Source organism: Petromyzon marinus, chromosome 3, assembly GCF_048934315.1.
Source record: "Petromyzon marinus isolate PM22_M1 ecotype Great Lakes invasive population chromosome 3, UKy_Petmar_22M1.pri1.0, whole genome shotgun sequence".
Lineage (NCBI taxonomy): Eukaryota > Metazoa > Chordata > Hyperoartia > Petromyzontiformes > Petromyzontidae > Petromyzon > Petromyzon marinus.
In genome coordinates, this window is record NC_133669.1 from 20,490,500 (window position 1) to 20,503,545 (window position 13,046).

Sequence of the window (13,046 nt, forward strand, 5' to 3'; positions counted from 1 at the left end):
GCCAAAAATGCAACCAGGCCCGTACTCACGGGTTGGCGCGGCGGTCTCGAGTGCGCCGAGCCACCGCCAAACCACTTCGGTGTGCGGATGCCGAAGGTTCGAGTTCTCATCTCGAAGAAGTTCAAACATTTTGGGACGAGTGCAAGCCAAGGTTACACCGCCCCCCCCCCACCCGCCCGCCGCCCCCCCCACTCGAAACTCAGAATTGGTTACACATTCTCGTTGTAAAGTATTAACGGTGTGAAAAGTGTCCGTGGTGCCAAACTCGCTGCCGCCAACTTACGCGTGTGGTTCAGGCCTGCCGACGTATTAATAAACAAGCTGGTGTACCTACACAGGGTACCACGAAGAGCGGCACCTTTCGTGCCCACTCATATTTACATATTTACACAATGCAAAATCGATGGCACGGCTACGCGGCATGAGCGTGGCATGACCACAACTCCTGGGTGCTCTTTGAGATTCCGTTTCACGTTCCTAAAAGTGGAAACGGGCCGATCCAAAGGGCCACCACTTCACGTCGCTGGATGAAATGGTAGCGCAGCGCGGCTTCTGTAAACGTCGTCACTTTATGTAATTCCCGCTGTATTGTATTTCTACCGTACTGTAACGTTAATGTAAAAATAAATCTGCAAATGAAAAAAAAAGAAGAAACACCGGTTTTTTTGTTGAACGCGAGTCGCCGGAAGCGTTGCTGTTGCTCTGGAGGCCGGTGGAAGATCGATGGTCGATATTCGGTGGTCGCGATGTCTCGCTTAACCGAGTGGGCCGCGCGAAGGCTGCCGCCGCCCTCAATTAAAAGTTCCCGTCTTTCAGTTAACCCAAGAGATGCGGATTGCGTAAATCCTTGGCAACCGTAGGACCGCTTCCTTTTAGGATCGGTGGCACTAAGCTCAGGACCAGGGGATGGCGGTCACCTTCGTGGGCCTGCGAAGTAAGCCGAAGCGTTGACGAAGCCACTGGGATTCGCGCATTTCCCGCAACCGTCTCTTTGGGTTTCACCTCGGCCCGTCAAGAGAGCTGCGACTGTTGCTGCGAGAGGAAGACGGCGCGGCACCTCTTGGCTCCGCCTACTGCTCTAGGAAGGCCCCCTCCCACCCCCCACCCCACCCCCCACGCGCTGAGCGAGAGCTCGCGGCCGTCCAGATTGGCTCGCCGCTTTGGGAGACGGATAATTTGACTTCGGTGTCAGGACGGCGGGCGCGAAAACGAAGATCTCCGCCCGGCAGGAGCTGGTGAAAATTGCGTGAAGCATTGCGAGCGTAACAACAGCATCTATTGGCTTTTTATACATATATATTGGAATATGGAGTCGTTATTAGCTAGCTGATGGGAGTTGAGAGCATTGTGGCAGAGTTAAACATGATGAGTTTGGCAGTGTGCAAGTGTTTAGAAGTTTTCTTAACGTCTCACGTGTTCCTTAAACAGGTTGCAAATGTATGAGGGTTGGGAGAGAAAAATAAGGCGAGCAAGTCTGCGTAAAAAAAACAATCCAGGCTTAACTCACTTGCAGGCAGAAAGGTAGTTGCAGCATATATTTGGCAGAAAAGTGGTAAATAACCAAGGCTATTTCCTGGAAACCGAAATGTGATTTGCACTGAAACATGGATTGGGATTTTCTTCAAAAACGTTTCTTTCCTCTAGGTCAGGGGTCACCAAACTACGGCCCGCGGGCCGCATCCGGCCCGCGACGTCAGTCCATTAGGCCCGCCGTCAGAGCCTACGCTCTGACGTTACCATGGTTTCCATGGCAACACACACAAATACGCAACTTTTCCGCCCCCAAGTATTGAACAGAATGATTATGCGGCCCGCGCTCGTCATTCCATCAGTTATCCGGCCCGCTGTGAAAAAAGTTTGGTGATCCCTGCTCTAGGTGATGCTCACTGTTTGCTTTGTATGACCATCCATCATCCATGGTCAATGCACCGCCGGGATGAATCCCTCCACGAGCCACCGGCACCTGTCGCGATCCTGCGATGCAACAAGTCAAGCGGGCACCTGCAGACGAAACCGATTTCTTCGCTCCGTCTCCACGGCGGACGACGACCTTCTCCACACCGCTACGGCTACTGCTACGTGCACACCGAAGGGGGCCTTAGGCCCGTCGGGTTTTTCACGCGCTGTGACCAGGCGAGCCGTTCATGACGCCCGGGAGTCGATCCGACCCCACAACGCAAGCGCCAGCGCCGCACAGGCAGGGAACAAACGGGACGACACAACAGCAGCCCCTGAAAAAGAAGACTTTTTTTTTTATTTCCTATCACAAGCGCTCCGGAACGCTTGCACATCGTTAAGTTTATAACCAATACTGTACATGATCACAGGAAAATTCTCTCCCTCTTGGCCATACGACAACGTATGCATAATCAAGATGCAAAATACACGATTTACAAGACCCTTGGTTTTCACTGTCCTTTATGGGATGGTGGAGGTTTGGAATTCGAAGATTTGTTTTTTGAGAGGGAGCGGCGGGGTTCACTGGTGGAGAACAGAAGGGTGGGTTAGCCGAGGTTGGGTGGGGGTTGAGGAGGTCAATAGGGTCAAGTTGAACCCTCGGTGTCTCCACCACCGCCGCCACCCGCCCAGCGAGAAGTCTCCCCCGCCCCCGCCCCACCATCGCTCCTGGTGGCCGTGGGAGCCCTCTCACTGCAGGTCGCGGTCCTCCAAGTAGCGATACTCGAAGGTGAACCCTTCCTTCTTGCGTTGGCCCCACTTCTCGTAATCAAAGTAAATGTATGTACCCTGTGCAGAGACACAACAAAGACAAAATGGTCCACCCGTATAGCCTTCAAAAGACTGCTGGAGCAAGTGACGTTAAGTGAGCGCCCACGAAGGCCCGCGCGGCCCATGAGACGCCCCGGCCGCCTTTGTCTCCCTAGTGGCGATGTCCACACATCACGACAGGTACTCATTTATGGCCGAGTAGAACTAGTGGAGGCCCAGGACCGGTTCAGATAATCGTCACTGGTACTGGCCGTGAGCGGGAATAGAGCGAGCATGTAAGCGGGTGTACAAGCCTGGGAGTGAGTGTGTCGGTGAGCCTGTAAGCAAGTGTGCAAGCCTGCGAGTGTGTCGGTCCGCGTGCAAGTGAGCACGTAAGCCTGTAAATGTGTCGGTGGGTGTGTAAGCAACGAGCGAGTGTGCAGAGCTACCTACCTGCTCGTACTCGTCCGTGATGGTCTTGGGCTCTTCGTGCCGCTGGAACCACATCATGTACTTGGTGTGGAACCTCCAAGACTGCTTCTTCAGGGCCTTGGCTGCCAAGTACTGCGCCTTGGTGCCCTACAGAGCACGCGTGACCCACAATGTCTTGCAGGCCACCTCCACCACCACCTCTACCACAACTAAAACCACCACCACCTCCATCACTGCCACGACCTCTATCGTCACCACCACCACCACCGCCATGGCTCCATCTACACGACAACTCCGTTCAGGTTTCACGCTGTTTTGGGATCGTCTGTGCTGCATATTCCTGCTACCCCATATGACAACAACAATGATATCTGTGCCACTATGATTACATAGTTTGGTGAGCCACATCACCCGCACAAACGAGACTATAACAGTCTCTTTGGTCCTCACCTCGTGAAGATAAATAAACTTGAATTTGATCTATTAGGGAGCATTAGGGCAGCATAGTCATGCCATGCTACGTAAAATTTAAAGATGCAATTTAAATGAGGGACTGTGTTGTCTTGGTGTGGTCTGGGACGGTTTTTTGTTTTTCTGTCTTGCCCAAGATTGCATTTGGTGTTGAAAAATCGGCAGGAATTGACGTACTTACGCAATTTGTACTTTTTATTTATTTATATTTAGTTCCTTGCTTAGCTTTCTTATACTTTGTACCTCCTATCGGATTTTTGTACTGTTTGTTTTTGTAACTTTCTGACCCGCCCCGACTGCAAATCTGTGAAAAAGAGCTTCACGGCTTGTCAGATTTCTGCAGGGTGAATAAAGAATCTGAAACCAGTTTCACCTTTTACAGAAGCGACCTGGCCATCACAAATGACAGCCCAACGGAGTGGCTTATTATCACGTGGACATTTTATAGCAGCCAAATACTCTAAACGCGTGATGTTGATTCTAAAATGTGGAAGGAAAAACCGGAGGACCCGAAGAAAAATCCTCACAACCACCACGTGGAGAACATGCAAATCCCAAACGTACAGAAGGCGTCAGGGTTGGGATCGAACCCACGACCTCCTGTATACCAGGCAATGCAGTTAACACCTCGCCACCATGGAGCCCAAAAGCTATCGTGCACAGCTGTCCTAAAACCGGTTTCCCGTTAGAATCCGACCGAGATCATCGGCACAGCGTGGGCAGGGGAGGGGGCAGTCACGGCACTTTACCTCCAGGTAGTAGAAGATGAAAAAGAGGGTTTCGGTGGAAAGGCGTTGGTAGAAGTCGAGGGAATCGTAGCTGCCAGGCAGAGCGGGCTGGTGGTACACGGGTATGGGGCACGGACTCCTGGGCAGGTAATGCCTGTGAGAGGAGCAGGCACGGGCGGGGGCCACATGGATGTGGATCGGTGGCGTGGCGATCGAGTGTCCAGGCGCTGGGCTATGAAACTGGACGGGAGGGCAGGCCCCATTTAATTTCTCGCAACCAGGGCCATGGCAACCGGGCCACGCCATCGACCGTCGACTAATAGAAGAATACGCGCACGCGTTGCGTGAATACATGCACGCAACAGCAGCTACACGCCAAGACTGAACTTATTTGTATTTTACTACGCAAGGCCTCACTGAGCTACGTAGCTCTTCTCAGAAGCGACCTGGCCACAAATGTCAGCTCAACGAAGTGGCTTATCATCATGTGGAAATGTAAAGCAGCGAAATAATCTTGATTCTAAATGCGGAGGGAAAAACCGCAGGAACCGGAGAAAAGTCCACGCGACCACGGGGAGAACACGCAAACTCCAAATATAAAGGTGTCAGGGTCGGGACCGAAACCACGACCTCTTCCATACCAGGCGAGGCAGTTAACATCTCACCAGCAGCGCCCCTGTACCAAGCCTGTGCAAGAATGCACTTGTGCGCACAATTTAGCGTAGGCAGGCACGTCCACTTTTACACGACAGGGCCAATATGGCCAACAAGACAGAGATCCCCCGTGCGGCCTCTCACGAACACTTGGCGCTCGTGCTGTTAGCGAATGGCACCTACATGAACGCCGACACGGCACAAAAGAAGGTTGGTGTGGGACAGCACCACACTGCACCCGGTGCACACTGCACTGTATATACACACTGCACTGTATATACACACTGCACTAGGCTGTGCCAACCTAGGGGAGGCCCAGGACCGGCTCAGATATTCATCATCAACTCGGGTCGCCGGGTTTGCACCGCGGTGCACGAACCGCTCCACCCATCACACACGCACAACAGCACCACCTCGACTTGACTAAATAAAATCACTGAAGTTTCAGTGCGAATGTAATTTCACAACACAATTTAAGCTTGTTTGTTTTTATAAATCTGGAAATGTGGAAATTGCTTCTTAGCCCGATGGGTTATGGTTGTGGGGGGGGGGGGGGGAAATTTCAAGAGGCGTGAAATCGACCCTCACCTGAGCCTCTCCGAGTCGGAGGGGTGCGGCATGTGATGCCACACCGCCTCCAGCATGGCCTGCTGGTACAGCAGCTCCTTGACAAGGGGCACGGGCGCCAGCGGGCAGACGCCCATCACGGGCTGCAGCCTCGCCTCCACCGTCGCCACCTCCACGCCGGGGGACGGCGCGTCCGAGCCCTCGCCGTCCACCACCACCACCACCGGCGGCGCCGTCTCCAATTCCTCCTCCAGCAGCAGCTCTGCGGGCGGGGGGGGGGCAGGGGGAGGCAGGGCACGGGCGGTGAAGTTTCACGAGGAAAATGTCACAGTCGTGCGAAGTGGCACACGCGCGTCTGGTCCAGCAACATACAAAAAATACACCAAAATCTGTTAATTGGGGCACCGCGGTGGCAAGGTGTTAACTACCTCGCCTGGTATGCATGAGGTCGTGGGTTCGATCCCGACCCTGGTGCTGTATATTTGGAGTTTGCGTGTCTCTCTCTCCCCATAGTCGCGTGAAGCTTTCTCCGGTTCCTCCGTTTTTTCCCTCCCCGTTTAGAATCGACATCATGCGTTCAGATCGTTTGGCTGCTATAAACTTCCACGTGATCAGCCAATTCGTTGAACTATCATCGCATGTGGCCAGGTCACGTCTGAAAAACAGCTATGTAGCTCAGTGGGCCTTACCTAGTAAAATAAAAATAGTTTTTTTTTATATATATAGTTTACAGTTTCATTAACACTTTGAATAGGAGTGTGAGTGGAAGCCGGTAGAAAAGCAAGTGAGATTGTAAACTTGTCTGCGTGGACCTTTGAGTGTTACATTCTTGTGTGTGTGAAGGTGGTGGAGAATCCAGGATCTCTCGATCGGTCGCTCGGTCAGTCGCTTGCTCGCCCACGCGGTTTACTTGTTTGTACGATCGCTCGCGAATGGATGTGTCATCTGGCTCGCCGCATTCTCACCGCTGTGGTTGAGGTGCAGCGAGTGCACCTGCTCCTCGAGGCCGGCGCTCACCACAATGTGCGCCGCCAAGCTCTTCGGCGAGCTCAGACGCTCGGGGCTTGGGCTCTGAAGCGCCATTTGCGAGCGATTGGCGGAGACGGTCGGGGTAGGGGGGGGGGGAAAGAGAAAAAATAATAATTACGCTTTGGTCAACAAATGTCAACGTACAACACACGCAGGAAGGCGATTTTAAATAAACTTACATGGAAAAAACGCAACCTCGACGACAAATTGATCTTGTAATATACGCGCCTAAGGTGGAGCACGGACGCGCTGGTTTGCGCACTGCGCTATGACCCTGGCAAATCTCGAGTACGATTCCTGAACACGGCCATCATCGGTGGCTAAGGGTAACATCATCACTGGTGCTGGGCCTCTTCGCCATTACCAACCAACGCTGACCAGCTCGCCGGAATCTGCCAGAACTTCCCTCTGGCAAAAAGAATGTGAAAAATCAAGCGACAAAGCTGCTGAATGGAGCCGGCGAAGAATCACCCCCAGTGAGGAGCTCGCGTCTGGCTCCCAATTCCGAATGGCTCACATGGCAGAGCCTAAATAGGCGAAGAGTGGGTTTCGGTAGATTCAATCATGGGGGGGGGGGGGGGGGGGGGGGGTGGTGCGCACTTCTGCTGCACAACTGACCAATGTGCTTTTCAGGAGAAGCCAACCATGGATCACATCTCCTGTGATGCCCTGCAGCAACCACAATGCACTTCTCAAGATTTGGCAATGCCAACACCGGAAGCGGTGGGCCTGTGCAGAATATTGAGATCTGACTAAAAAAGTTGGACAGGAGACGCGACGAAGACTGACTACCTTGGCAAGTATTTTCCATCATGGTATGGGGAGATCTTCATCCAGCAGTAGATCAACTAAAGGGTTGTAACTTATAATTATTTCATATACCCCTAGCTTCTGCGTCCCAGGCTGTCCAATACATCATTGAAGCGTCGTTAAATTAGAAAATAAATACTTTAAAGTTATGGTCAGGTGCGTCATCATGATGTTTCTGTGAGTTCATGTTGACGTCACTCCTGTACGCTTCAATTAAACGGAGCGGTGATGTCACTAGTGAGCTATAATGGCGGGGAAAACAAAAGAGGGCAGAGGAGCGACGCTGACAACGAGCGGAGCAGAGCGCCGGGCGGCTAAAATACATCACGCTAGCACAGTAGGGGGCACAGCTGGTGCATTTGCCGGTCAACCCATGGCACCTGGGTCCGTCCCGTGATCTCCGGTCAGCGAGTCTTCGACACTTCACGTGGGCTCACAAGTGCACCTGGCCTGGCACAGGCGCCGTGGTGACGTCACCGTCGCTAAGTGGCGAATGGCGGGTATTGGCATTGGTGACCGAACACAGCAAAAACCCCCAACCCCCCCAACCCCCCCCCCCCCAATTTGTAAATCTCGAAATAGTTGTAAGCCGAGCGCGCGCCCCCACCTTGGCGTCACAAGGCGAGTGAGCGAGCGGCCCGTTGCTGAGCGCAGGCAGCGACGCGGCGACGCTCGGTCCAACGTCGTGGAACGCCGCCGCCGTCGTCTGCGTCACGGTGACGGTGAGCGTCGCCGTCACCGTCACGGCGGCCGTGGCGATGATGGTGCCCGGAGTCGCCGGGGTGGCCGGCGGTGACGGGGCACTGGCGCTGCTGCTGGCGCTGCTGCTGCTGGCGCCGCCGCCGCCGCCGCTGCTGCTGCTGCTGCCGCTGCTGGTATTTGTGGCGGGAAGGGTGGCGTTGCCGCTGGGTGGCCTCGGCAGCCCTGAACTCGACGAATACTCGCTGGTGCTGTGCACGGAATGGTGGGGGGGGGGGGGGTGGGGAAATGAGAGGAGGTCGTTAGGCTCCGTTACCTCGGAACAGCGGCCAGGGCAAATTGCCGAGTGACGGTGGCAAAAACGCGGTTGGCATGGGCCTCGGTGCGCAGCAAGAACAAGGAATGGCACCACTCCCGCCGTCCTATCTCCAACCCTCTTGGTAGCACGGGCACCTCGGCCCTGGTGGAAGTTGCACCTCCTGCACACCTGCTTGCTAGCTACTGGCAAGAGATGCAACAAATAGTATCCGTTGATCTACTACAGGTTCCTGCACCCATGACACGCGCATCCATAATTATGAGTGAAAGGGCCAACTGTCTCCGATCCACCAGTGTGTGTTGCATGTGACCGGCACATAGGGACTATGCAGCCACTCTATGCAGTGTGCGTGTTTGACAACAACAACAAAAACTTAAGTCTAAAAACTGTGGCCATTAATTGTGACAATTTCATGTATCGTGGCGGGGGAGGGTAGGTTATCCACTCTACGTTTCCCAGCCGCTAGCAAACCCGTGTGCCGGTTTCGACTTATTGCGTCTCCTCAGTTTCGACTTATCGCGTCTCCTCAGCAGGGGCCCCCCACCGATCCCCCCACCCCCTTTTCCGCACAGTGCAAAGTTCCAAATTCACCTAAATCCACCCGTTTCGCACCAACCCCTTCGACGGCGTTAAGCGCCGTTCTGAGCCCCCACGAGTGTGAGGAATGGCTGACAGGAAGTTACATCTGGGCCTCAGTACCCGGTGCTGGGTGAGGGGGCGGTAGATAGCGGAGGTTGTTCCGCGCTGGACAGCTGCGTGTGTTCGCTGCCGTTACTGCTGCTGCTGCTGCCGCCGTTGTTTGTGCCGCTGCTGCCACCGCTGCTGCTGATGCTACTGCTGCTGCTGCCGATGTTGTTGCTGCTGCTGCTGTTGTTGTTCACAGACTGCGATGGCTCCAGGTTACCTCCCTCCGCAACCACGGCGCTGTAGCCTGAGAACCGATGCGGGTGGCGGAGGGGGGAAAACGAGGCGGGATAAACAAGCGTGTCGGTACAATCGAGTTTAACACCTAGGCTATCGCGAACAAATATTACACATTTGTAAATGTTGTGGGTTTACTCTCCAAACACGGGTGTGCTGAACTAGTAACTAATTGGCATCTTTTGTTTACGTGACAAACCTTACTAATTGGCTGTGTCTGGTGGTGGTGGGTTTAACAACATATCCATACCTACACAATCTAACCCAAAACAAACCTCTATTACGGTACAATTGAGTCATCTTCAAGACACTGCTCAACATGTGCCGGGTGTCCTGTAAAAAAATATTGCTAACCCACGAACATCAATGCCCAGAGAGTAGGTTTTCCATAACAGTATGCATTTTAACCCCTTCCCGTTCCGATGCCATACGTGTACATCATCAGTTTTTCTTCCAATTCCGAAACCGGAAGAAAAAGTATACTAAAATAACTTTATCGGTACCGATCCTCCCACAAGGCCATGCGGGAGGGCGTGTGACACGGTTTGGCGCCAGCGGCCGTAGAGTGCAGTCGTGTCGCTACGGTTCTCTGCGGTGAGTACAATGTCTTCAAAGCCAACGGCGCTACTACGCCTCTCTGAATAAAATAATCACACAGCCGCTTGCACATTCTGAGATTCGGCGGTGAGCGGGGCGCCCCACCCCGCGACTTGTAGACGTCTCGGAAAGGGTTGTGTGGACGAGAAAAGCATGAACTGTTAAGTTAATTACGTAACCATGTGTGGGGGAGAGATAATAATAAGTATGATCGAAAGTGGATCGTAAATGTGTTCTTCATGAGGTTAACGTAAATACATGTCGGTAATCAACTTTTCAAGGACACTCCCTCATTGTTTTGAATGAGGAAATAATTTAAAGCCACTAGCAGAACCTCCCGGCACAACCCCATTTATAACGCACGAGCTGGTGAAGCCGAAGACGCCGTCGCTGCAGAATTCCTCTGCAGCGACGCCCCTGTCTGAAGCTAAGGGGCGGTTCAGGGGGGGGGAGGTCGCTGTCTGTTGTTCACCTCCCACGATGCACTTCCGCAGCGTGAAATCAACAAAGCATTTGATTTTTAGACAAAACTCAGGTGCGACCTTTGCAGGTCAGGTAAGCGTTCCGAGCACGTATTCTCTCGGCGTCACGAAAAAACCCACGCCCCACTGCGGGTTAAAGTTCAGCGAAGTGAGGTCATATGTCCCTCACTTCGACTCCTGAAGGTGCCCCACCACTGCGGCGCTCGGGAAGGCGGCGGGAAAGCTGTCGCAAATGAATGCCGAACACGGAAGACCACGCTTGCGGGTGACGAGCGGCCGCAAAGAGCAAAAACGCACTTAATCCAAAGAGGCACACTCACTCGTGATGCCATTGGGCGGTTTGGCGGGAGTGTTCGGCATGGCCGCGGCAGAGCCGGGAGGCCGGGGCTGGGAGGTGCCACCGGCTGTGCCACACGGGGCACTCGCTCCCACCGCCACCACCACCACGTAGCCCTGGTTCGGTGTGGCCGGCGCCGGTGCCACGTGGTTCCTGGTCGACATGAGACAAGCGCAACCACAACCGCGGCACGGCACCCTTCGGTTAACACGGGCTCCCCACCGCCCTCCCCGGTTCACCGAACGAGCAATGGCTTTGGCGTCGGCCGAGTTTATAGGCGCATCGAGCCGTCGATGGTAAAAGTCGATTCCTGCGTTCGCGGTACGCGTCGGATCATAGCGCGCATGAGAACCCGAGAGGTTCGAATTTGGAATGCAAAACTGCCAAACTGTACGAGCGAGACAGACAGAAACAGAACAATAAAAACAAGACAAAACAAATGAGACAAAGGAGGATAATTGAATCAACTAGTGACCGTGAATTGGCAATCTTCATTAAATCAATGTGTACGCATAACACGACTGATACACGTCCGATGCCCGACAAGCCTAAAGCACCTATTAGGCAAGTAACGATAAAGCGAGTCAATTCTTACGCTCAAATCGCACAGATCGAAATCGCAGCGCGCGTAAGAATCGGAAGGTTATTATGTTTTTGTGACATGCAAATGTCACCCTGAACGCCAATTGTGAGAATGAACTTAGCGGAACAAACGAGACGAACGGTACAGACGACACAGAACGAGGCAGTAGAGACCGCACAGTTCCCCTAAACCAGTGGTTCTCTCTACCGTTTGGGTACAATAGCCCCCTCCCAATCAAGACCAATGGCTCCGCATCACCTCCCACCCCCTCGCCACGCGCTACAACATCGGACCACAAATCAAAGTCTCTCGTCAACGCAGCGTTTAGTTAGGCATTTGCTTCACGTCGTGTGGCGCGCATTCAAACATTTCTCCTGCACGGTACCCATGCTGCAGCCTGTGCCCCTGCCCACTACCCTGAAAACACTTTACCGGCGCCCTGGTAGAGCGAGCGAAGAGCAAAAAATCCATAAACGATCCCACGAAAGCGTCCAAAATACGAAGCGCGTACACCAAGCGCACGGGGGCTTACATCGCGGCGGCGGCGGCGGCAACGACAACGGCGGAGTTGGCGGAGTTGACGGTCCGGGCAGGAGCCGAGCCTCTGCCCGCTGTGCCGGGCGCCGTCGCATTCTTGGCCGTGCCCCGGCACGCCACGGGGTGGCTGGCGACGGGCGACGGCGGCGCGTGGTTTGTGTGGTTCGCCTTCACGCACAACAGTTTCGGTAGTGACTGCGTGGCAGGGTGGAGGGGGTGGGGGGTGGAAATGGCATGCTGAATATTGATTATTCTTGTCTACCCAGAAGAGGCACGCCGAGTAGGAAGATTATTTTCAGGAGGTTCAGATCCTGCGGCCGTATCAGTAGACGGTAAACACCTGCAACTGGTCAAATAATAATAATGACGGTAAAGGATTTGCGTGGAGTGGTGGAATGGTGGAACAGTGGGTGGCGCACTGCGCTATGAATCCGGCGACCAGAACTCGATTCCCAAATTGTTTACGTCGCGATTGAAATGGAAAAAGTGGAGGGGGGGGGGGCGGAAGAGGTGGGTTCAAGCCTGACGTGTGGACGTCGTTAACGTGACCCACCTGTGTCGTCTCGCAGTCCTTACTCCTCTTCTCCTCATCGTGGTTTTCCTGTGAAAAGGAGCAACCGCAAAGTTGTCATTTAGGTCACCCCAGGAGCCGCGGAGGACGTTTGATTCGGGCTAATTATTTCCTTTGAAGATGGGGTGAGTAACGAGGAATGGCTGTACGGGCAGTCTCGGAGATACGAACGTCCGACTTATGAACAGCTGCGCTTACCAACGAACCGCCATAAGACAATGCGAACATTCGGTCGTATTCACGAACAGAGGAACTATTTTGTTCGGCGGAAAAATCCTCCGCGAGATGTAAAGAGTCCCAGAATCCCGCGTGATGAACAACAAAAGTGAACTGTTCGACTCAAGGCAAGTTAAAATAAAACGATGTTTTTTAAAATTTCATGTGACCAAATCGTGAACACGGCTGATACGCTGACAAAGGCTCTTCACACAGCCAGGCAAGGTAGATTTTTTAAGGAACCACTGCAAATCACTCCGTAGTGTCAAGGCCACCACCGCTACCATCATCATTTAATGTTGTATTTACTATACAGCATGTATTACAGCAAGTGTACAGTATATATTTTTTGTTATTTATGACTTTAACAACGCTTCCCTTTTTTTT

The 13,046-nt window shown here is 53.4% G+C and overlaps 1 protein-coding gene across 6 annotated transcripts in view; it reads right to left on the bottom strand.

The window, feature by feature from the left end:
* Positions 1-2,229: 2,229 nt before the first annotated feature.
* The window catches only part of LOC142905647 (CCR4-NOT transcription complex subunit 3-like), a 36,085-nt gene continuing 25,268 nt past the window's right edge, over positions 2,230-13,046 (bottom strand). For 5 of the 6 annotated variants that reach the window (XM_076052487.1, XM_076052477.1, XM_076052468.1 and 2 more), the window contains 10 exons: positions 12,426-12,473; positions 11,868-12,067; positions 10,736-10,905; positions 9,115-9,346; positions 8,005-8,347; positions 6,524-6,629; positions 5,580-5,820; positions 4,359-4,491; positions 3,160-3,285; positions 2,230-2,745 (listed from right to left, as the gene is read on the bottom strand). In XM_076052487.1, coding sequence (XP_075908602.1) covers positions 2,647-2,745; positions 3,160-3,285; positions 4,359-4,491; positions 5,580-5,820; positions 6,524-6,629; positions 8,005-8,347; positions 9,115-9,346; positions 10,736-10,905; positions 11,868-12,067; positions 12,426-12,473 — 1,698 coding nt within the window. In that variant the 3' untranslated portion in view covers positions 2,230-2,646. The remainder of the gene's footprint in view (positions 2,746-3,159; positions 3,286-4,358; positions 4,492-5,579; positions 5,821-6,523; positions 6,630-8,004; positions 8,348-9,114; positions 9,347-10,735; positions 10,906-11,867; positions 12,068-12,425; positions 12,474-13,046) is intronic. The other variant, XM_076052483.1, reaches the window with a different exon arrangement.